Source organism: Conger conger, chromosome 17, assembly GCF_963514075.1.
Source record: "Conger conger chromosome 17, fConCon1.1, whole genome shotgun sequence".
NCBI lineage: Eukaryota > Metazoa > Chordata > Actinopteri > Anguilliformes > Congridae > Conger > Conger conger.
The window spans coordinates 30818991-30844803 of NC_083776.1; the positions used below are offsets into that span (position 1 = coordinate 30818991).

The 25813-nt window shown below is 50.1% G+C and overlaps 1 protein-coding gene across 3 annotated transcripts in view; it reads left to right on the forward strand.

The window, feature by feature from the left end:
* LOC133116456 (protein diaphanous homolog 3-like) overlaps positions 1–25813 on the forward strand; it is a 354934-nt gene that overhangs the window by 276986 nt on the left and 52135 nt on the right. For all 3 annotated transcript variants that reach the window (XM_061226003.1, XM_061226004.1, XM_061226005.1), the window contains one exon: positions 11018–11153. In XM_061226003.1, the coding sequence (XP_061081987.1) occupies positions 11018–11153 (136 nt within the window). The remainder of the gene's footprint in view (positions 1–11017; positions 11154–25813) is intronic.

Consider the following 25813-nt stretch of genomic DNA (forward strand, 5'->3'; position numbering starts at 1 on the left):
CACACACTCGCTCTGGGTGGGTGTGTGCTCACACTGGGAACGCTCTCTGTTGGGGAGGACGTCTCGTGTCGGACCGAGGACGGTGATAGCAGCTAATTAGCACACAGGAAGCCCCGGCCTGCTCTTGAGTGACATGCCGCTGTGCCACTTATCAGAACAGAGGTTCCACTTCCTCGCCTTTGTCTCCCGCTCTCTCGCTCCCGCTCTTCTTTCTTCCACTGACTTTCTTTTTTTCTCTCTGCGAGCCCTCATTCCCTATTCCACATGTTTCACTCGCACTAATCTGACGGAAGAGAAGCAGACTGTGTTTTTTTTTTTATTATTTAATTTTTTTTATGAAAATGGCATTTGAAATGCAAAGTTATTTTCTGCTTGGCTGCGGCGACGATGAAATGAATCTCATTGCTTTTATTATTTTAAAGCATTCGATGATTGAAATCAGCAGAATTCAGACTGTGGCGTGCTGGCGTCTCTGGTAAGACGTGCTCAGCCCTGGCTCCCTTCCTGCCGCGATGGTGCTGCCACAGACTCTGTACGCTCCCCAGATACCCAACTCCTTACGCGCAGCACCGGACCGTCTGCCTGCCGGCCGCTGAGCTTAAGACATTACCCCAGGCCGGCAGGGGTGTGACATTACCGTCTGCCCTCTGGGTTTTGAGATGATCTCGGGTCTTCAGCTGCGTATCAGAGAGCAGTGGTTGCTCGTGTGCGAGGCTGATTTGGCTGAAGAGTGTTTTGCTATATTGCACATGCTCTTGGGGAGTCTCGTGTGTGGTGACACCGCATTAAGTATCGAGTGTAAAGGTGTGCAAATCAACACTTCGCCGACGGCAAATTGTGTATGTGTGAGTCTAATCGCAGTGGTGTCCAATGAGACTGCATTAATTACAAAGAAAAAGTATATTCTACTCATTTCAAAATCAAACTGCGTGCATGAGTGAGCACTCACTTTTTGGTGTTGGGGGACCTTTAAATAAGTTTTATAGTTTGCTGTAACTGCGTGTGTATACTGTAAATATACATATCCAGTTAAATGAAAAAAGTGTGCCTCCATATTGCCTGCACCACGCCAAGAAATGCTAATTTAACACTCATAACGACATTCAGACAAGGGCGAGGGTTGTTGTACGCGATAAAGATGGAGTCTCCGCCGTACGACACTGTCGGTGTCCCTCCAGCTCAGAGGTTGTTATCCTGGAGGCATCTCTTCCCGTAACGGCAGAGTGGACAGAGACTGGCGTGCACACTGAGACTGGCCCTCAGCCACTTCACTCACCCTGTTAGATCTCTCCCGGCGATTCCACGGCCCAGAGAGCCCTGATCAGCAGCACCGCTTTACCCCCGTGTGAGCGGTACGCGCCCCCCCCGCCCACGGAATGACATTGATGCCTTCCTCAGACTGTCTGGCTCCCTGATTGGCCGGATACGGGCTGGTTCTCAGTGGCCGCCTCTGCAGGGTGAGGGGGAAGCTGTTGCAGGATGTCACGACGGTTCAGGTGACGGGACGCCGTGTCTCAACAGACAGATGGGCGTCTCGATAGACACTGACGTCCCGACAGGCAGATGGGCCGAAAGGAGGAGTGACATCAGAGGTTCTCAGCGGGGGTGTCGGATTCAGGCCTGGACGATTACGAGCCTGCTGGTTTAACTCCAGTCCTGGAGGGCCACAGTGTCTGCTGGTTTAACTCCAGTCCTGGAGGGTTACAGTGCCTGCTGGTTTAACTCCAGTCCTGGAGGATTACGAGCCTGCTGGTTTAACTCCAGTCCTGGAGGGCCACAGTGCCTGCTGGTTTAACTCCAGTCCTGGAGGGTTACGAACCTGCTGGTTTAACTCCAGTCCTGGAGGATTACGAGCCTGCAGGTTTAACTCCAGTCCTGGAGGATTACGAGCCTGCTGGTTTAACTCCAGTCCTGGAGGGCCACAGTGCCTGCTGGTTTAACTCCAGTCCTGGAGGGCCACAGTGCCTGCTGGTTTAACTCCAGTCCTGGAGGATTACGAGCCTGCTGGTTTAACTCCAGCCCTGGAGGATTACGAGCCTGCTGGTTTAACTCCAGTCCTGGAGGATTACGAGCCTGCTGGTTTAACTCCAGTCCTGGAGGGCCGCAGTGTCTGCTGGTTTAATTCCAGTCCTGGAGGGCCACAGTGTCTGCTGGTTTAACTCCAGTCCTGGAGGGCCGCAGTGTCTGCTGGTTTAACTCCAGTCCTGGAGGGCCACAGTGTCTGCTGGTTTAACTCCAGTCCTGGAGGGCCACAGTGTCTGCAGGTTTAACTCCAGTCCTGGAGGGCCACAGTGTCTGCAGGTTTAACTCCAGTCCTGGAGGGCCGCAGTGTCTGCGCGTTTAATTCTAGTCCTGTACCCTGGCCCTCCCGAAGCGGAGTTAAGCCTTCAGTCACCATGGCCCTCGAGGATGGGATTTTGAGCTCCCTATTTACAGCATTCACCATCTTTCCTGCGATGGGCTGATCCAGTAGGCGCTGCATCTTCACAGGCACAAGATGTACTGTAAGCCTGTTATTAATATTTCTCCAGCTTGATTGAGTTATCGATTGCGGTCTCACGACGGAGGAATAACCGACGCGCCGTACGCGGAACATAACGCATTCTGCGGCGGCAGTTGGTAAAGTGATTTCTCTGGATTTAATTGGAGGTGCGCTGTAAGTGTATTAGTGTACTGTGAGCAGTCCCACGGCGTCCCTGCCACAGAGTGATAATGTGATTGTGTGCCTGTAAGAGTTAAATTCCTCATTAGGAGCTGCGTGAGGCTTCCCACTGCCCACGTTGCGTCTGCCTCTCCCTCCGATAATTAGGTTTGATTGAGCTGTTAATTGAATAATTATCTGCATTTGACATCTCGTGACAGTTATTTGCATTGAAATAAGTACGTAATTGTCGCTCGCTAAAAAAACACGGCCTTTCAGCAACTTATTACGGCTTTTATTAACAAACTAGTACAACAGATTACTATTCAAATGAGATTAATTCATTTAATTAAGTAAATTTCACAGGGGCCCAGCGCAATTAATTGAATTAATTTAAATATGTTTCTTGAATACTAATTTGTTTAAGGTGCACCTGGACAAAAATAATTTAAAGAGGTTTATTTATTAATTGTATTTAATTCTTTCTTGTTTTTTAACGGCCGAAACACCTCCTTCGTTTCACATAAGCCTCATCGCCGATGGCCGTCGGGAAGTGTCAGAGCCAGATCTGCATGTAATTAGCAGCAGAATGGAGGCGCATTAATGAGCAGGCCGGCGCTCCTGTGCCAGACCTGGAGGAAGCGCTGTGCCAGCCCCACCACGCTCCAGAAGAAACTGCAATAAGCACTCCGTTTCACACCCGACCGTAAGCCGCGCACGGTGACAGAATACATTTTCGCCAGGAAAAGTAGCGCAAGAATTTGATAATTGTTATTGCTGCCCTTTTAATGAAATCTGTTTCTATGACAACTGTGGCTGATCTCCTCCGAGGGCGCAGAGCCGGAGACGAAGCGTTTCCGTTCGGCTTCGAGTACAGCCCGGAGACGCCTGGGTCTGACGTTAGCGCAGAGCTCTCGTACCTGGGTCTAACGTTAGCGCAGAGCTCTCGTACCTGAAGCTAACGTTAGCGCAGAGCTCTCGTACCTGAAGCTAACGTTAGCACAGAGCTCTCGTACCTGGGTCTAACGTTAGCGCAGAGCTCTCATACCTGAGTCTAACGTTAGCGCAGAGCTCTCGTACCTGGGTCTAACGTTAGCGCAGAGCTCTCGTACCTGAAGCTAACGTTAGCACAGAGCTATCGTACCTGAGTCTAACGTTAGCATAGAGCTCTCGTACCTGGGTCTACCGTTAGCGCAGAGCTCTCGTACCTGAGTCTAATGTTAGCGCAGAGCTCTCGTACCTGGGTCTAACGTTAGCGCAGAGCTCTCGTACCTGAAGCTAACGTTAGCGCAGAGCTATCGTACCTGAAGCTAACGTTAGCGCAGAGCTCTCGTACCTGAAGCTAACGTTAGCGCCGAGCTATCGTACCTGAGTCTAACGTTAGCGCAGAGCTATCTTACCTGAAGCAAATGCCTGCGTGCGTGCGTGCGTGCAGAGGTGCTAAGGTAGGAAAGGACTGTCACAGGCACAGGCAGTTAACTCGGCTAGGGTTTTCACATTGCCGCTGTTGCAAATGAGATGATGCATAGGTTCTCTATCTGTCAGGGGTGACAGTATATGTTAGTGTGTACAGTCTGCACAGGGCAGTGATTTAGCAGGCTTTTCTTAGCCAATGCCCCAGCGACACTAACTCTTTCAGACACCTGATTACACCACAGAACAGGGGGGAAAAAAATACACCCAAACCTGTTAACATTCCATTTTTGTTTCCTGGGAATTGACTCATTTTTTATTCTCTTTCTCTCTCCCTTTGTTTCCAAGTTAATATGGACTCCCTGCCAGCCTGGCTCTCACATTGATCCTGTATCATGCGTGCGGTGTGCTCTGTGGACTCCATAAAAACACCTTAAATATGTTCAAACGCGTGTTAAAAATCGAGGCGGACTTGTTGATGAGAAAGCGGGAGCCTTGTGAGGCAGGTGGGGGATTTTGCCTAATTGCGTATTGAACATCCATTGTGTGTTTTTCCCCCGGATTATAGCTCTTGTTGCGTTTAAGCCTTCGCCGTGTCTGGTTTTTTGTGCTTCCTCTAATTTTCTCCACGAGTGGCTGCCTGCTATGCTCTGTTCCAGCGTGTTCGCCAAGTGTGCGGACTGGAAGCCCAAACAGGGCCGCGCGGGTTTCCTCTCAGCGTCAACCGTGTAGACCCCAGCTAAGCAAGATGAGAAGCGGCAGGAGGCTTTTCTGTTTTTTCCCGTCTTTAGGGCCAGGATATTTTTGCTTGTCTTATGTTTTAGCTTTCTGTTTGTTGAAAATCTGTCGAGGCCGCAGGAGGAGGAAGGCCGCCGGCTGCTTTTGGCGGCCATTTTGTGGCCGTTCTCCGCACTCCCAGCACTGCTTGTCTCAGCTTCCAGCAGATTCCCTGTGAGCGTCAGGCTTTAGCTGTACCCAACACACCCCACACCCCTGTACCCAACACACCCCATACCCCTGTACCCAACACACCCCACACCCCTGTACCCAACACACCCCACACCCCTGTACCCAACACACCCCATACCCCTGTACCCAACACACCCCACACCCCTGTACCCAACACACCCCATACCCCTGTACCCAACACACCCCACACCCCTGCACCCAACACACCCCATACCCCTGTACCCAACACACCCCACACCCCTGTACCCAACACACCCCACCCTGTACCCAACACGCCCCACACCCCTGTACCCAACACACCCCACACCCCTGTACCCAACACACCCCATACCCCTGTACCCAACACACACCATACCCCTGTACCCAACACACCCCTGCACCCAACACACCCCACCCTGTACCCAACTCACCCCACCCTGTACCCAATACACCCCATACTCCTGTACCCAACACCCCTGTACCCAACACACCCCACACCCCTGTACCCAACACACCCCACACCCCTGTACCCAACACACCCCATACCCCTGTACCCAACACACCCCACACCCATGTACCCAACACACCCCATACCCCTGTACCCAACACACCCCATACCCCCGTACCAAACACACCCCATACCCCCGTACCAAACACACCCCATACCCCCGTACCCAACACACCCCATACCCCTGTACCCAACACACCCCATACCCCTGAACCCAACACACCTGCACCCAACACACCCCACACCCCTGTACCCAACACACACCACACCCCTGCACCCAACACACCCCACAGACCTGTACCCAACACACACCACACCCCTGCACCCAACACACCCCACAGACCTGTACCCAACACACACCACACCCCTGTACCCAACACACCCCACACCCCTGTACCCAACACACCCCATACCCCTGAACCCAACACACCTGCACCCAACACACCCCACACCCCTGTACCCAACACATCCCATACCCCTGTACCCCACACCCCTGCACCCAACACACCCCGCAGACCTGTACCCAACACACCCCACAGACCTGTACCCAACACACACCACACCCCTGTACCCAACACACCCCACACCACTGTACCCAATACATCCCACACCCCTGTACCCAACACATCCCACACCCCTGTACCCAACACACACCACACCCCTGTACCCAACACACACCACACCCCTGTACCCAACACACACCACACCCCTGTACCCAACACACCCCACACTCCTGTATCCAACACACCCCAAACCCCTGTACCCAACACACCCCTGTACCCAACACACCCCACACCCCTGTACCCAACACACTCCACACCCCTGTACCCAACACACCCCATACCCCTGTACCCAACACACCCCATACCCCTGTACCCAACACACCCCACACCCCTGTACCCAACACACCCCATACCCCTGTACCCAACACACCCCACACCCCTGTACCCAACACACTCCACACCCCTGTACCCAACACACACCACACCCCTGTACCCAACACACACCACACCCCTGTACCCAACACACTCCACACCCCTGTACCCAACACACCACAGCCTCACCCCCTGTGTGGTTCATATCTGTACCCAACACAGCCCTGCAGCACAGCCTCACCCCTGTCTGGTTCATAGCTGTACCCCACCAACCCAATGTCACTCCTTCTCTCAAAGCCACACCCCTTCAGTGTGTAATCACACCCCCTGTGGTTCAAAGTCATCCCCATCCAGCCCAAAATCACACCCTGTCAATCGCAAAGCCACGCCCCTCTAGCTCAAAGCCGTGTTGACCGGTAGTTCCCCCCTGTGGGGTTGGCCCCACTGGAGGACTGTGGGTGGGATTCATTTATTTAAGGAAAATACTGTCATTTCCCTTCTCAGCTGTCAAATTTAAAAAGGCTCTTGCAAGAGGCACTACCTTGTGCACTGGGTTGTTGTAACGGATGTTAAAATAGTTTTTTCTGAATACATTTTAGGAAACCCCTTCATTTTGCTCTTGAAGGGGCTGCGGGGAGGTTTGTGTTGCGCAAACGTCATTGATGCCAGTCCTTTAGCATACCCAATCACCGTCGCCGAATCCAAAGCGCGCTCCTTTCCCCTCGTCACGCAACAGCACAAACGGCTTCCTTTCTCTCCGCAATGTCACCGGCCTCGTGTGGAATTTCGAGGCTGCGCGGTAAAATGTCCAGAGTTAATTCAGCTCTTAGCAGTTTCCATGAAAACAATAGGGACTGCGTGTATCCACACTTTACTGTGTGGGCACACGGATGATGCCGGTGGCTGCCATTAGCACTGTTAATGTGAAAGGGACAGGGCCTCTTCTGTCACATGATACTCTCTGTTCCTGTGGGCTCACGTTGCCGTTCGATCTCAGCACTGATTCTAGCAGAAGGGAGAATGGATTACAGAGTGCATTGTGCTGGTAGGTGAAGTAATTGTCTATTCAGGGCTAATGTTGTTTGCGATACACAGCAGCCTATGTAATGGTGCTTTACCCTGTCATTTTGTCTTTGCCTAAATAAACCCACTTCATGCATGTTTTTATTCATGTTTTCAATGCAACATATGTTCATTATCTAGGTTGTTAAATGTGCAGAAATTTGAAAATCTGAAACTGCTGTCATTTGAAAGGCTGTCAGAATGTCTTAACATTTTCAAAACTGCATCGCAGCTGTCAAAGTGTATTCTAAACTTGGAAATGGCAGCATTTTGAAGAGGCGCGTCAAATAATTGAAAGTGATCAACGAACAAAATGACTGTTTACTAAATGCTCTTTTCAAGCCGCTTTCTAATTACAACAATCTTCAAGATGGACAGCCGGCCTCTCTTTGACTGGGCATTTACCGCACACACGCTGGAAATGTTAAGCAATTTACTGCAATTTAGTTAAGGTCAAATAGCTAAAAACAAGTAGCTGAAGCATCGGCAATTACTGTGATTATTCAAAAGAAAAAAAGCTGCCCATAAATACTGTAAATAAAGCTGGACGTACAGGCTCTTTTCAGTCTTCTGAAGACGCTGGTCTTGGGATGCAAGGTGTTGTGCTCTCTGAAAAGTGGCGGCTGGCCGACGTTTCATGAGTTTTGCAGAGAGGCCGGCTGGAGCCACTGTGAAAAGACCTCGTTTCGCGTGCCCCTCGGTGCATTGGGTGCATCGTTGTTTATTCGCCGTCCTCCTTTTCTGAGTTGTGCCTCGGAGGTCAGATCAACATATTTAAGGAACGTCACTAATTGGAATCCACGCAGCTCAGTCATTTTATTTTTAATGACGCGTTCCGTCAAAGCCGTTTTTTCCCCTCTTAATCTCGTCTGATGTGATTTTTCTTTGAGATTTATGAAGCGTCCTTAATGCTTGCACTCAGTTTCTTATTATATATTTTTGGCTGTGGTTGATGTATTGACGACAGTGAGAGATATTATTGATTCCATGAAAGCATCCTTTGGTATGTTGGTCTCCACTGATAACAACCTTCAGAGGAGAAAGCCCATAGTTGAGAAGGATATGTCTGCTGTGTGACTCAAAATCTATTATTTATTAAGAATAATACACAGACCTTTACCATCAGTCAGTGCTTCTTCTCTGTAGCTTTATCTGCCCGGACCTTTCATGTACATCTCTCTGGGGTGTAGTAAATATTATAATATTGATCAAGTGCAGACAGCTGAGATCTTTATCCATTCCCCTCCTCCTCCTCCTCATTTTGGAGAGGGGTTTAGTGACAGCCTGCTCCCGGATCAGTCACAGAAAGCCCCTGTATCCAGCTCCGCAGTGACAGACCCCGGCTTTTAAAGAACGGCGCACTGACGCGGTCTAAACCGGCCGTAGAAGATCTTGCCGGGCAGGTTAAGACCATGTCAGTGCGTCTTAACTGTGCTGGCCTGTGCTTGTGCAGCGGCTGATGGGTCGGTCACGGCTTCCAGACAAGAGGAGCGTTTACCCAGCCAAGCTACAGTCTGAGGCTGCCAGCCCAGGGAACATATCACTCTCCTCCCTGCTCTGGGGGTCAGAGACCGTCTCCACGCTCTAAACTTAAGGTTCCTTTTCAAGCTTGTGCTTTGTGAGTCTGGTTCTTCCGTTTGAATAAAAATATATTATAAAAATATATTATATTTATTATATTTTTTCTTAACACGTTTTTTTTTTTTCTAGCATCGAATGTTGATTTTTGCAGATGCGATATTGCTCATCCCCTTCATATTAACTCAAACACTGTGAATCTCGCTGTTAACTCAAACGCTGTCCAGCTCCGAGCGTGGTGTGAGAAATGAAAACCTGTGAAAAGGACACATCAGCTGGGCCGCGCGCCGCTCAATCCAGACCTCCTGAATTCCGTCGACGCTTCGCATGTCTCCCCGCTCGCCCGGCTCACAGCGGGAGGACCGGGCCTGCCGGAGAGCAGGGTGCCTGTGAGGGGAGGGGCCCGACTGTTGTCTTTACCCACGGCAGTGCTGTTAAATTAAACGTGCGCTCCACGGCGGTTCCCCAGCGAGTCGAGCAGCCAGTACTGCGCACACTCCGCTGCGCCCGGCTGCCTTTGTGCTTCTCAAACCGCCGTACTGTCAGGGAATGAAAATGATGTTTCCATACGTACGGCCAATAAACGGAGCAAAGGGCAGCGCCGTAATACTGCTGCTACTGCTACTCACGGTCTGAGAGTGCTTTACAGTGGAGGGGGCCAACTGCTTGACCTCCGCCAACGCCGAGCCCCCCGCCTGCGGCCATTTTGAGCCCAAGCGCTCTGATGGAGAGGGAGGGTTTTTTTTTTTTCTCCCCAGAGAAAAGTCATCCTCCATTTAACAGCCGCGGAGCAGTGGTTGATGGGTAAGAGGCGTGCTGTTGGTTTTTGGTCTGTGGGGCCGGGGGTGTTAAACCAATGGGCAACATGGGCTGCTGCTCAGCGCCTCCCCAGGATGTCTTCAATCGTTTCTTCATCAATCATGGGCCTGCGTCTAATGTTCCAACAGAAACACGCTCCTGTGGTATAAAATACCTATAAAACAGATGTCTTGGGGGCCACACGTGTGTCAGCCCAGGGCCTCCAAACCCCTTAATGCGGGGCCTGGGTGTGGGGGTTTCTGGGTTTGCTTCTCGTGAAGGCTGTTTCTGCAATAAGGTGACCCCATCCAGACCAGGCTTGATATTACCCCTCTATTCTGCCCTGGAGAAACATGTTGATGTGCTTCTCGACCTTTATGGAGCGTTCCACACGGACATCTAACCAGGGGCTGAAAACACACGGGGTGGGGCGGGGTTGGCTCGGGCCAGCGGGTGGCAGTAGCGATCTCGTTCCGCCTGGCTCTGGCTCCGCTCTCGTGCCGGGGGGTGTTTACAGGGGCTGCTGAGGCTGGCGCGTGGGCTAAACAGACGCTGTCCTTCACGTCAGCCCTGGTGCGCTCCGGCGCGCTGACGGAGCGATGCGTCCTGACGGGACGTCGGGGGGACGATGATCGCACCGTCTCCAGCTGATGCCTTAAATGCGGCCGCTTGCATGTTTCATCTCCGCTCCTTCCCCGGCTGATTTCAGAGCGTCATGGAGTCCACGGCAACCCAACTGCTGACTGCCGTCATTCACCTGTTGCCATGTTCTTTTCATATTTATTGATTTGTATTGAGCTGTCTGTACAAGTAAATATATATATATATAAATGCATTTCTTTTTGATCACCGGCATACTCCTGGAAAACAACCTTTCATCAGCGAAGATGGGATTTTGTACGGCCCTTTAAAAAACCGCCCTCTTCACTCGCTAATGGGTAAAAAGGAGCGGGGGGGGGGGGCTCTTCACAGAAGCTGCTTATAACGCATTGACAGCTCCACGGCCAAATCCGGCCAAACTAATGAGACCTCGTTCTCTTCCCCAGCAGTCCTCCGAAGGGACTGCAGGGGTCACCTGATCGCTGCGGTCTCCCGCTAATGGGGCCCCAGAACGCGCCGTTCCCGGGCGCTTTGAGTGCGGCCACGTGGGGCGCAGGGCGCTAATTCGTGTGATGTGTGGCTCCTCCCGCGCAGGAGACGGTGCGGGAGAACGCCCGGAGGCGCGAGGCCGAGGAGAAGCAGAGGCGGGCGCGGGCGGCCAGGGAGAAGGCCGAGCGCGAGAAGCAGGAGAGACAGCAGAAGAAGAAACGCCTCCTGGAGGTCAACACAGGTGAGCCTCCTACCCCCCCTCCTCTCCCTCTGTATCCTACTTCCCTCTTTTACATTTCTCTCTCATCATCGAGACCTGCGTCTTCATATTGTGTCAGGGTAAGTCGGCTGCCGTTAAAACAAGTCTCGGGTGAACTATTGATTAACTGCTGAAAACGGTTTAGAAGCAGCTTTCATGGGTGTCCGTCGTATGAAATGAAAATATGGGAAGATGAGAACATGCAGAGCATGAAGACGTGATCCGGCCCATTAAACGCGTGGCAGGGTGTGGCGAACCCCCGCCTGGAGCCCCGCTGGGATTTCTGGGTTCCCCTAACCTGGTCTCACAGAGCCAGAGCCTGCTGAGAATGAGAACTGAGAGTCAATAAAGCCAGTGGGTGGATCTGTGAGGGTTTGCAGGTTAGAAATGAGATGGGGGGGTCAGGGGGTCTCCTCCCACCGCTCCGGGCTGTAATGCCCCCCGCCCTGCTGCCATGAAGCATAATCACACCCGGGCATGCTCCCATCCAGTGAAAGCCCATCATTTCCATGCATCTTCAAAGCCGTCACCTTTACCCCCCTGACAGTGTGCTCTCCTGGGTCTCAGGGACTACTAGGCAAAGTGCGATGCGTTCCTCTCCACCCCGGCCCTCCTACGCGTTGCGCCCTGTCGGAAAATCCTTATTTACATGGCTGCTGAGAAACGCCAACCAGACTCCAGTGCTTTCTGCCCCACGAGCCAAAGGGGTCTTCGATCCGGAAACACCTGAGCGCTGCCAAAAGGGACTTCTACACTTCCCTCTCTGTTTGAGACCCACGTCTTACAATTTGCAAAGCATTATTTCTTTGGCCTCAGTCCTCAGTCAGAGGAACTTTCCGCGCAGTTCATTCCCCCCTCTGTGGCGCTCAGTTGGACAGCTTGAGGCTTTCAGCGGAAGCCGAGGTTAAGTGCCTCGCTCAAGGGCTGCAACTGCAGCTCCTCCAGGGAGTGGAACCTGCAACCCTCTGCTGGCCTGGAGCCCGGCTCCTGAACCCCCCCCCACCGCTCTGGAGCTCCTGAACCCCCCCCACCACTCTGGAGCTCCTGAACCCCCCCTACCGCTCTGGAGCTCCTGAACCCCCCCACCACTCTGGAGCCTGGCTCCTGAACCCCCCCTACCGCTCTGGAGCTCCTGAACCCCCCCTACCGCTCTGGAGCTCCTGAACCCCCCCTACCGCTCTGGAGCTCCTGAACCCCCCCTACCGCTCTGGAGCTCCTGAACCCCCCCACCACTCTGGAGCCTGGCTCCTGAACCCCCCCACCACTCTGGAGCTCCTGAACCCCCCCACCACTCTGGAGCTCCTGAACCCCCCCACCACTCTGGAGCTCCTGAACCCCCCCACCACTCTGGAGCTCCTGAACCCCCCCACCGCTCTGGAGCTCCTGAACCCCCCCACCACTCTGGAGCTCCTGAACCCCCCCCACCGCTCCACATTCCACGTTCGTTGCTTTCTAGCGCCCCTTGCTGGTTGATCGGCTCCAGTGGACGGATGTGAAAGGTCGCATGTGAAAGGTCTTCCTCTGACTTCACTCTGCAAGAGCTTCGCTACAGTCTGCAGTGTGAAGAGCAAGAACGCAACTCGGGCCAAACTGGCCAAACTAATGAGACCGTGTTAGAGAATGGCCATTCCAAACTCTCAACACATGGCAGCCTGTAGCCTAGAGGCTTAGATACATGCCTGGGACCTGGAAGTTTGGTGGTTCAAGCCCCAATCTATCCCGGTCTGGCCACAATAAGATCCGCACAACTGTTGGGCCTTTGAACAAAGTCCTTAAACCTGCATTGCTCCATGCGGCATTGTCTAATCAACTGTAAATTGTAAGTTGCTTTGGATAAAAGCGTCAGCTAAATAACAAATTACTACTATTACTGTGTGGGAATTAGACATGCTCAGCCCAACGTTAGGCGAAAAATTTATAAAAGAGAGAGAAACAAATGTCAGATACACGTAATGTTAATGGCATACAGTTGCGAACAGGAATTAAAACCTATTTTTGAAAGGGAAGTAAGTGTCTCTTTGTGGGATTTCCGCATGCTAATCTGTCTGAAGCAACTAGGAATGTTAAATGAGTAAATATTTAAACGGGTGTCTACAAGTTTAAAGGGGAATCAGGTTGACGCTCCGTAATGCGAAGAGCTTTCTGAACTAGGCCCGAGGAGTGTAATTAGGGTTTTATAGAGGCCATGTGGTGTAATATGTGTAAGCCTCTTTAAAACCAGGTTAGGATGAGACTTGACTGTGAAGTACAGGTACATACCACTGCACTCTCTGAGGGAGTCTGGAAAACAACACAAATGAATGTCGAAACGCGCCAGGCAGTCCGTTAGCCTCCCGTATCCTGTACCAATAACAAATCTAAAAACCTTTTCTTAAGCCTACCGCCCGCAGGACAGATGTGAAACCGCAAATTGTATGTGAAATTGCATCCTGTCAAGCTCCTTGTTATCGCTGATAAAAAAGGTAACTATCAAAGATAATTGAGTCACATTTTCCATTCGAGAAAAACTTGCCTCCAATTAAAATTAGACAAAGGGGCATTCTCAGCATTCTGTGAGAGAGGATTTTATAGGAAAGTCAACAGAGTGCCTGTGTTAGATATATAAGTAGAAGTGCTGGAAAGGGCCGTTTGCAAACGAGCCACAGTTAGGGGTTCATTGTAGGGGGGCGCGGTGGCTGGAACCTGTCCCAGCATGCAGTGGGCGAGAGGCAGGAATACTCCCTGGACAGGTCACCAATCCATCAGGGCCAGAGCCCACACACATTGCCTCACACTCATGTTATATAATCTGTGGCTCGCAAACATATTCTTAGTGAAAAATAAAAAAAATTAAAAAATGCTATGTTTTATATGGAAGGCCCTGGTCCCGGTTTACTGAGGTTAGGGTACCTGGGTTTACACAACTAAACGCGGATCTAGATTTTGCATCCCATTGGCAGTTGCTGGCTTTACAGTAAATTAAATGTGTTGCTTGCAGCGTGTAAAGATAGTTTCAAAGGACCCTTTCAACCTTTGCTTGTTTCTCTAACAAATTGTTTACATTTTGTTGTCATGCTATTCAACCAAATTATGATTCTTTTTCAAGTTAATGGTTATTCAGCTTGAAGCAAATGATGTAGCTACCAAGTCATTTAAATTTAATACAGCCTCATTTTTGTAGAAGGGGCAGGTGCTAACAAATGACATTGAAGCAGCACTGCATTATTAATCTGTTCATATTCGGAGACCAACTCTCACCATCTCATTTTATTCAGCATGATCTTCAGTGCATATCCCTCTGGATATCAAATGGACATTAGCAAACAGTGAAGCCCTGACACACTGATTTCCAGTTGTTTGAGTGAAACGCTGTGCTGTGCAATCTTCGATGGTAGGAGTGATGTTTCCTTCGCAAACCCTTGAGTGATATAATAATGAGAAGAAAGGGTCGCGCTGATATATATCGCCTTTCACTCGTCTCGATACATAATGCATTAGCGCACTCAGAGGAACAACTTCGCTGGCCAAAGTTTTACCTCTTTCCACCAAAATATAAAAGCCGAAGTGCTGATTTTCGCCAATGAAACAACCCTTTGATTCCTTCTCCAGCTTGGCCGTCTTCCTCCCCTGTGTGCAGCAGCCTCCCGCCTGCCAGTCATTAGCTTAGCGAACGCTCTTTCCGCGGGTGACTTTGAGGCTTACATATTTTACATATTATCCTTTTATACGGGCGCACATTTGCCTCCGCGTCACGGCTCAGCGTCACTCAGACCACCGCGGTCGGCTCCCTAACCGGTTCGGCGCGCGACGTCCTGACACGCCGCGGTTATCCCCCCCCCCGCATCGTCGTTCTCCCCTGTGACTGCGTGCAGAATCATTGTCCGGGATGGCAAGTCCCAGCCTTTTTACCTCCCCCGCCGTTGAAAATGTACTTATCAGGACCTGTGTCCCGTATTTGACGGGCAGGAAACAGGCTTATTTCCCGCCCATCTCGAGGCTGAAGGAATCGCTCACCTCACGGAACCCATGCGAGACGCAACTAAGTAAATATGTGACAGGCTTGCATTCGCTTTGTCTCGCTGCTTATTTTCCTTCAGCAAAAGTCATTACCGAAAACTACAAAGTGAAAATTCAGCGCATAGGAAAGAGAGGAAAAAAAGGAAAGGCGAATGAACAAAAACAATTGGGCCGCTTTGTTAAATGTTGGATAGCCAAAGGGATACCTCCTCCCGGAGTTTATCAAGACTGCGGTGGAGTGCAGTGCTTCCCTGCCTCCATCCCGGGCACCCCCTGTGTATACTGGTTTTCGTTCCAACCGCAGTTGCAATCCCAGAATTTTAACAAGCTGTTTATTTTTCTTAATTAGGTGCTTTTCATGTTTAGAGGGATTATTTACCCTCTTAAGCCACATTATGTCAGAAATGCCTGTGCATGCCAAGAAGAGTAAAAATCCCATGTTCACATTGGGCTATATTGGGCTATATTGGAAACAATTACATAAATAGAGGTAACACATTTTTTTAACTGGTCAAATTAGCCTGAAGCGAATCAATAAGTTTCCTAATTAGGTTGTTGAACATGTGCAAATTCATCAACAAGTTCAGGACACTCATGAAAATGTCCTGAATCTTAGTCACGCGATGCAGGTTTGGCTCATTCTCAGTTGCTTTGTGTTTGCCTTCTTCATTATTTGCCACATGGTTAGTTTCTGTGCCCGTTTGTCCACACTTTCATAAGTTCTGAATCCCATCGCTGGAGCCCTTGGGGGGGGGTGGGGGGGCTGGCACGACTCCAGCTGGAATCCAGCACCATGGCGACGCTCAGGCCACAGGAAAATTAATTATTAACATTCATGTATTCAACTCCTCACGCACTCCCACTGAGCTTTAAATGAGATGAACACTGCTGGTCACACGCGTTATCACTAACCTGCTGTCGGGCAGAGCGAGGAGAGGCCCTGCAGCCTGACTGAGCTGGGAACACACTGTCGTAAGGGTCCATGGTGCTCCCGCCGGCTTTATGGCACTGCTGCTGGAGACCTGGGCGTCTCAGAGAGGGCATATAAAGAGCTGGAGACCTGGGCGTCTCAGAGAGGGCATATAAAGAGCTGGAGACCTGGGCGTCTCAGAGAGGGCATATAAAGAGCTGGAGACCTGGGCGTCTCAGAGAGGGCATATAAAGAGCTGGAGACCTGGGCGTCTCAGAGAGGGCATATAAAGAGCTGGAGACCTGGGCGTCTCAGAGAGGGCATATAAGCAGTCCATACCACCTGCACCAACACAGAGCCCAGTCCATACCACCTGTACCATCACAGAGCCCAGTCCATACCACCTGTACCAACACAGAGCCCAGTCTATGTCACGTGTACCAACACAGAGCCCAGTCTATGTCACCTGTACCAACACAGAGCCCAGTCTATGTCACGTGTACCAACACAGAGCCCAGTCTATGTCACGTGTACCAACACAGAGCACAGTCTGTCACCTGTACCAACACAGAGCCCAGTCTATATCACATGTACCAACACAGAGCCCAGTCCATACCACCTGTACCAACACAGAGCCCAGTCTATGTCACGTGTACCAACACAGAGCCCAGTCTATGTCACCTGTACCAACACAGAGCCCAGTCTATGTCACGTGTACCAACACAGAGCCCAGTCTATGTCACGTGTACCAACACAGAGCACAGTCTGTCACCTGTACCAACACAGAGCCCAGTCTATATCACATGTACCAACACAGAGCCCAGTCTATGTCACGTGTACCAACACAGAGCACAGTCTATGTCACCTGTACCAACACAGAGCCCAGTCTATGTCACCTGTACCAACACAGAGCCCAGTCTATGTCACCTGTACCAACACAAAGCCCAGTCTATGTCACCTGTACCAACACAGAGCCCAGTCTATGTCACCTGTACCAACACAGAGCCCAGTCCATTTCACCTGTACCAACACAGAGCCCAGTCTATATCACGTGTACCAACACAGAGCCCAGTCTATGTCACGTGTAACAACACGGCCTCAGTTATCTTCATGTCCACTTCTAATGCCATAGTTTTGTCAACTTTGCTCTTACGTCCGTGTGTTAATGGAAGTGTGGGAGTCTAAAGTCAGTTTTAAACCAAAAAAAAAAAAAGAATAATTGGTGTTTTGCAGAGTAAAAAGCAGCTAGTCGCGAATTGGTTGAGCAGGTCCATTTTGACTGGAGTTCTGTCCTGTTGAATCACTCTACTGCAGCCTTTGGCGGCCGTTCTAAAACCTGGTAGTACACACTTGGACAAGTTCCCTCTGAACATGTACGAAATCCATCTTTTCTGCGGATGACTTGTTGATCTGAAATGGCTTTTTACAGACTACCACTCTGCTCTCCATTTGCATTCTGGCAGCCTCTGTAAAAGCACCCACAAGCCACTGTGATCAGGGTTACGCTTTGTCTGCCAATGTGAAGCACGCCTCCAACTCCATGGAAATGGCTTTTTCCATTCCAGAAGTAGAAACTAGCGTTTCGTACCAGCAGCGACACAAATGGCAGTGAAGCACACAAGCCGCTCTGTGGAATATGAAAGATGTGTCTGTGTAAAGACACCTTTTAAGCCTTTTCATGGCCTTTGCTTCAACGCTTGATTTTGAATCGACTGTTTGGGATTTTGGGAGGATGTTGGTCTGACGGCCTGACGGCCGTACAATCTTACACATTTTAATACAATACAAGGCTTCATTCAGCTACTGACGCTGTCGCCTTAAACAAGTTACCTCAGCGCTTATTCTAATCCTTTATAATCCGCTTTCTCATGGGCTTTATTATTATTGCTAATTATTCGCCTCCCAAGATTGACGTTAGCATTGTGCTTTATTCAGGAGCGTTGTTGTGTGTTGCGCTGACATCGCGAGTAGCCAGCCAGGTAAATGCGTGCGCTAATAAACAGCAACGCTAACACGGAGACCCATTTGTCTGCACTCCCTCTGCACGGCGCTCCGCTCTATTGTCCTGTCAGGAGGCTTGTCAGCTCTTACCCAGCATTCACAGGGCTGTTTAATCAGGCCCCAAATCCCCCACCAACACATCCACCGGCTCGGCCCGTTTTAAACGACCGCGCTAGTCCTTTTCCCCCGACCGGGTCCCGCTGCGCTCGGTGAGGAACCGCGAGCGGGGGAAAGTCTTTTTTTGAGTTTTTGGAGAGGAAGGGCTGCGGAGGGCTGTTCCTCCTCCTCGGGCCACGGACGCGGCCTCCTGCCGTCTCCCCGGCCCCGCGCGGCTCCCGGGAAGGCGGGCGGCAGGAGCCTCACCTCGGGGCACGCACAGCTGAGGCTGCTTCAGAGCCGTTCACAGGCCTGTGAAGACACAGCCCGCCCTGCCTCTCAGCCCATCCCTCTGCGCAGACCCTCCCACGGCACGCTGGACTACCGGCGGGCTGCGTACTGTTTTTTTATTTAGCGATGTTTATTTGTTCTTTCCTCATCGCTTAAGGAAGAATGGAAAAGGTCTCTGGCTGCTGTTGAGCCCTTCACATTCCTGCTTCTGTTCTTGCTCTCACACAAGGCACTGGCTCCATCTGACACAGTGCTACAGGCTCTCAGATGAGTAGGTCCTGGAGCAACACTGTACTGTGCGTTTACTTAATCCTCTTCTGTGTTATGTGCACGGATTTAAATTGCTGCAGTAAATTGAGATGTCCGGATTTTGGTAAAGCACCAGTGTTTTAGTCGGTAACGTTAAGTGTCAGATTGAAATGACCTCATCTAGTTCCACAATGGGGACTATTACTAGCAGGGACTAGCACCCACTGCTACAGCTCCTACTACAACCATGACTACTGCTACACATGTTTTTACTCCTATTACAGCGAGGACCCTCTCTGCCACTCGCACTGTATCTGCCTCTACCTCTCATAGCCCATCCTCTTAGTCACCTCCTCTACTTTCTTCCTTTTTCCTCGTCCTTTTGTGATTACTGATATTTTGCCGACGCTCTTGTCAGGAGTGACGCACAGGGCCTTTGCAGCGGCCCATATTAAAATTCATATCTCAGGAACAGCACGTAATAGCACAGGTAGCGACTGAATGAAATATGTCCAAATGCTGAAATAAAAGCAAAGCAGCATATACTTTCATGAAAAGGGAACTGGAGAAAACTCGTCTGTTTATTTGGACAGACGAGCAGTCTCTAAAACCCTAAATTGGGTCATCCGCTGGCTGCTGTATTCTTAAAATCAACCCAAGATACGGGCAGAACGCCTGCCTGAAATGGTGAATAAAGCTCTCAACGTGTCCTAGATAATTAAACAGAAAAAAAAGAAAAAAAAACCCATTCCCTTTTGAACGATATTCATCTTTTCATTTTAACTCCTATTTTAATTGCCATTAATTTAAGTGCCAGTGTTTTTGTAGTTACCTTACCTGCCGTTGGATTATGAGGTATGTTTGTGATTGCTCATCAGCACTCTAAAGGCCCTCTGGAGCCCAGGATGAGCTGCGTTTATGGGCTCCGTAATGAGAAACGTGGGGGGCCTGTATGTGGGAGCTGGAGCCATTTGGCTAGTTTAAATTTAGCTCAAGATCAATGTGCCTTTTGTTGAAGTTGTTCTCTGTATCCGTGTATCCGCTAAACTATCCTGAAGTTGACCTGTTTTTCTGTTATTTATTTCAATATTTTTTTCTCTGCCTGCGTATAACAATTCACAATTACTGACGGGAGAGAGAGCGTGCTGGGTTTACACAGAAGGCTCCAGGGTAGGTAGAGATTGGGAAGGAATTACACAACATTGTTCACCTTAATTCTGCTTTGAGTTTGGTGTGAGGACGTATTAATGAATTATCCTTTCAATGAATATAACCGTATTTATTACCTGTTTTTGTTTGTGGTTTGAAGCGAGCTATTCTTCACACCAAAAGCGCGTGGGCACCTAATGCTTTTTGCACGCTTCCTTTTCCAAATTCCCGTCTTGAGTAAGAGCGCGTCCGTGAGAACGATGGCACCCTCAGACGTATAGGAGCTCGGTGTGCAATGCAGAGAGAGCTCTTTTTTTTATTAAACGACAGCCAGGAATAGCAAGTTAATCACTCCCGCTCACCCCGCGCCAGGTGTCCTTTAGCGTAGCGTAGCTCACACAGCGCAGCACAAGAGCTCCGGCTCTCTGGCTCTCCTCAGTGAACGCTCTCTGCCCACTCAGCTACAGGCGCTACACCAGTGCCTGCGCTCCCCACCAAATGTCCACAGCAGAGGGGCTGGAAGGATGCCCGCAGGTCTGGGCTGACTACAATTACCACCACACGCGGCTGGTTCTTCAGCTAATTCCACGGTACAGGAAAAATTAGCTCAGGCTTATGCAGGGAACCGGGATTGGCAGGGGGGCGTTTTAGCACCTTAAAAATGTGCTGCTCTCTCAGGTCACAGGGTTTCATTCTCCCGCAGCGAAGAGCTGACTGCTGGCTGTGCCCCTGCCCCTGGGCTTTCCTTTTCTGGGATTTTGTTTCTCAATAAATGTAAAGTAAGGGTTTTATGCGCATGTTTTGTAAAGCATTTTTTCAAAGAGATGGGAAGTGAGAGCTCGGAGTGGTCTGATTAATTTCGGTGCATATTGCCACAAGCCCCCCCAAAGACCTTTTATTTATTTTGATAAATTTTTTTGCCAAAAGGAAAAGGTTGGAAGTGTTTGAATAGTTAATCAACTCAAATAAGGCGGAGCAAGGTTCTCTTTCTTTGGCCTCTTTCCTCTCCTTCCTCTCTTTCCAGGATCCGATTCAATTTTTATACCATGTATGTATTCATGAGTTCTTCATTTAAAAAGCAAAATGTTCGGTATACATCTCTTTAGCGAGAACTCTAGTCACAGGTGTTTCAAAAATTAGGGGAGGCAGGAGTGTAAGAAGGAGGCTTGCAACATCAAAGCCCCGTTCACTGGTGTTATCTTCAAAGGGAGATTACCCCTCACTTCCTTCTTGTCACTTGTTAGAAGTTTTGCCTCTCTTCTATTTCGAATCTATTTCACAGCAATTAGTTCTAATCTTATTCCTGGCTTCAGCGTTCTCCAGGACCTGGGACCTTGTCACACGTGCACTGTTTATTTCTATATTTATTTTTCACACGGTAAACACTTATTTTTCCAAAGCGTATGTAAAATGGTCCAGTCCGCTTCACATGTATGTAGATGAATAGTTTGTGAATGTGGGAAATGTTAGTTGGTCTGTTGAACTCACTCTGGTCCTGCTTTCTCCCTGCAAAGTTGTTGCCTGTTACTCTGGTCCATACCTCAGCCCATCTGAGAGTGATACGGGAGCATTTGATGATGACTATAATAATAATAATAATAATAATGAATAATAATAAGGATATTGTCTTCATTCATGCAGCTCTTTTCATGCATTGCTCTCAACACAGACCGGAAAAGCCCCTGTAGGCACAGTGAAATGTACAAATTAAGCACATGCATGATATTAATATAACCGTAAAAGTAAGGTAAGATATGCAATGTCAAAATACCGTAGAGTCATATACACAGTATTATATAATAAGGAAAAACTGATGAAAAATAAAAATGATGACAGCACATCATAATAAATGTCTTCAATGGACATTTGAAATGTTGTGTTTGAGCATTTCTAATAGCTAAGTTATACCGTAGCTGAGAAGCCTGTGCCGGTGAAAGTGCGGAACCTTCCGGAGAACCCTCTCGGCAGATCCTGCAGGACAGAGGGAGACAGAGGGAGACAGAGGGAGACAGAGGGGGACAGAGGGGGACAGAGGGAGACAGTGGGGGACAGGGGGGGACAGAGGGGGACAGGGGAAGACAGAGGGGGACAGAGGGAGACAGAGGGGGACAGAGGGGGACAGGGGGAGACAGGGGGAGACAGGGGGAGACAGAGGGGGACAGAGGGGGACAGAGGGGGACAGAGGGAGACAGAGGGAGACAGAGGGAGACAGAGGGAGACAGAGGGAGACAGGGGGGGACAGGGGGGGACAGAGGGAGACAGAGGGAGACAGGGGGAGACGGGGAGACAGGGGGAGACGGGGGGGACAGAGGGGGACGGGGGGACAGAGGGGGACAGGGGGGGACAGAGGGAGACAGAGGGGGACGGGGGGGACAGGGCTCATTGCCGCTACAAGCAGTCACACACACAATGGCTCCCGGAGCTCGTTCACGTTTCTGGAGGTCGCCGGAGCTGCAGCTGAACAGCAGGCAGCAGTGCGCGTTGCGTGGTTTTGACGCGCTGATGCTCTTATCTAGAGCGGCTTACACAGGTTATGTTTTTTCACATTCTGTCCTTTTATGCAGCTGGATATTTATTGAGGCTGTTCAGGTTAAGTATCATGTTCAAGGATATAACAGTAGTGCTCTGTATGAGAATTACAAGACCTGCTTCCCGAAACATTATATTATACTTCTGTGTATTTTATCTTCTGTGCATTATTGGACGCCAGACTGGAGCTAAATGGGGAGCTTTTATGGGCTGAATATCCTGTTTGTCTTAGCATGTGTTCTTGCGTACGTTATAACACGTGGTATTTTGTCCGATGTACTTTCACAGGAATGTTTCAATTTCTCTCTGAGTGACTTCAGAGTGAAGCATTTAGCACGTAAGAGAGCTCTAAACACACAGCGTTCCCTGTACAGAAGGAAAGCCCCTATAGCTGCTGGGCTCACCCGTGCCCACCTCAGTGGAATCCACACTCGAGTGTAGTCTTCACATTAGCACAGCTGAAATAATACTAAATTGTGGATCTAAATTTATTTAATATGACATTCGTGTGTATGACAGACATTTAAACTGTCAGATCATAGCAAGAAAAATGTGAGATGTTTGGGATATGTGTGGGATATTTTCTCTCTGTAGATGTGTCTGGCCTTTAAGCAGTGACATGGTTGGCAGTGATTTTGAAGCGGAGGGAATGATCTCCTTTGCTGTCGAGGGTCAGCTGTTCTTAGTGGAACTTTGAATGTCAGAATTAACGGTGGACAGTAACAAGGTTAAGTGCATTTGCGAAAAAATCGTATCTCTGTTATTTGTAGGGATTCTTAATTCTCGCAGATTATTCGTTAAAAATCTTCCGCTCCTAATTCAGAGAAAGGCGGGGAATCTGTGACCTTTCCACTCGTTCAGAAATAACCTTGAATTTTGATTTACAGCCCTTCATGTGGATCGACTGTTGGCATTTTGCAAAAGTTGATACTATATGAAATGAAATTAATATTTCTCCCTTGTATCTACTCAAAACTCGTGAGTTGGAAGAGATAAAAAAAACGGAAAAGAAAAGAAAAACGAAAGGTCATCTTTCAAGTAATTATGGCGGGCGCGGCGATGATATCGTTATATTTTCTTCCGTTTCCCTGCGTGAATGCCTTGCGCATGCTGAGAAGGGTGTGTGGGATCCTCGTGCCTTCAGTCTTTGGCCCTGCTCTTCAAAAGTGTCTGCTTCTGCTCTGCGCTCGAGTCCGGCTTCGCCTGCCCGACCTGGCGTTCTCACAATAATCACACCGCAGTTCCGTCATTTTTGTATTTGTATTTATTATTTCATCATTTTTCTTTGCAAGGGAGCGCATGATTTAGTGAAGCCAGGGGTGACTTGCCGGGTTTGCATTTGATGTAACTTGTGTTCTGTGTTCGACTCATCTGTTTGTGAAGCTGGGTACATAAAACAAGGGTCTCGACACCTCGCCGAGGAAGAAAAGCTGTGGATTTTACTGTGGGTTCCTTCTGTTCGCCTTCCTCGTGTTCTCCGTGTGGAATCAAAGTGTTGTTTTTTCCAGCACGTATGTGGGTGTGTTTAGTCAGTAGATCAATCGCCAGCCACTATAGTCACATAATCGCTCTCTCTCTCCCTCTGATGGGGTCGATCCTGCCAATTAATAGCGCATTCCTTTTCATGCCACTCTGGCCTGATGATCTCCACTCTCCCCTAATTTCAGATAAATCACAGGGAAAAAGAGAGAAGGTCAGGGAAGCCTGCCTGCTGAAAGAGCTGGGATAATGAAGGCGTGTAGCTGTGCGCCTCCATTTTGAGTCACGCGCCTCCATGTTGAGTGGCAGTTGAGCGGAGGAGCATTGTTTTTTATTTACCCAGGCCTAGGTCAGGGCAGAGCGCTGACTCCCCCGCTGCCTCTGAAACCTGCCGCCTGCTTCACCCCCGCGTTCCGTAAGGGCGTGGTGCTTCCCAAACTCTTCACACGAAGAGCAATACTCCCGCTTCGTCTCTGGAGCCCATTCAGAGCATAACAAATACACGGGTCCTTTTACAGCTATCCTTTACAAACAAGGTTTTTTCTTTTGTGAATTAATGACTTTTAAAATGGGGCGGGAGGGGGGGTTGTTGGTGGGCAGGAGGGCTTTGAGTTATGTCCCCACTGTCTTTAGCGACCCTGTGAGGGCTTGTGAAAACAGAACACCTGATAAGCACAGTTTCACATCGTTACGCCAGCCCCCCCACTCTCCGTGCTGAAACTTTGGCGCAGTAAGTTCTGCGGCACTGCAGTCCCTTAAAGCAGAGCTCGTTACCGCTGCTGGATTTTTCATTAGTCCTAATTGTGCGCGCATTCTGACCCCAAACGCCACGGCCCGGCGCGGGAGGGGGCGGGAGACGGATTGTAGCTGCGCGCTTTTTCATTCTCCTTCCATTTTCCAATCTGAAGTGAAGACGTACGGGCGCCGCATACTAATCCTGGAGCAGGCATCTCTCGCGCGTGAAACCAATGCAAAAAAGGTTGTCTTGATTACCCAGCGCATGGTCACCTGCCTTCATTAAGCCTGTCAATTAATGCAATTACGAGGTCGGGGGTTTGATGAGAGCAAATAAGCGGGAACCCTATGGCCACCCCGTGACGAGGGTTTCTCCCTACAATAGCTAATCAGAGCCGGACTCCAGCCTTAAACTTACGGGTGCACTTGTCTTTCTGTTTTTTCTAGCGCTTTCCTTCCCTCATTTCACCCCCAACTCCTCGGTTATTTCCACGGAAACCGAGGGCCTGGATCTCCTGCCCTGCCGAGCCGCAGTGTCTGAAAGTTCTTCACGCGGTTTCCTTTCAATCAGCCGCCGGTTTAGACCTCGCTAACGAGAAGTGTCGGCTCTTTAGGCGGTCGATGATTTAGACGGGGCGCGGGGGAGAGCGGCGGACGCCGCAGTCCTGCCGGACGAGGGCGGGAGAGAGCCCGCTGTCGATCCGTAAACCCCGCTCTCGCGCCCGTCCCTCCCTCCCTCCGCCCAGCGAGAGCGGCCCTGAGCCTTCAGACCGCCGCCCGGTTCATCACCCGAGCCTGCCGCCTGCTTCGTTACCTCCGGAAAGGTCCGTCCGGGGCCCGGCGATTGAAATGCCAGGCGTTCGCCCCTGGGGGTTTTGGGTCGAGTGTTTTCTCTTTTTTTTCCCCCCCTTCTTTTTTCTTCTCATCCCCTCGTTCCAGCAGAACCCAGGCCTTTATTTGCTGCGTCATGGTTTGTGCGAACGCGCCGTTTCTCAGGCTGGGACCAGGGCGGGTTGCAGGTAGCTTCGCTAAAGGTCCCAGTGCAAGGATGCAGCTCGGCTGGAGGAACATTCCCGCCCGGGTTATCGTTCATTTTCCATAAGAAAAGCTGATGGCCCGAGGTTAATCGTTTGAACCTAAGTCTGTTTTATTGGTCACAATGCCACAAAACAATAGGTCCTCCTTTTGCAAGGGGGGGCGTGTGATT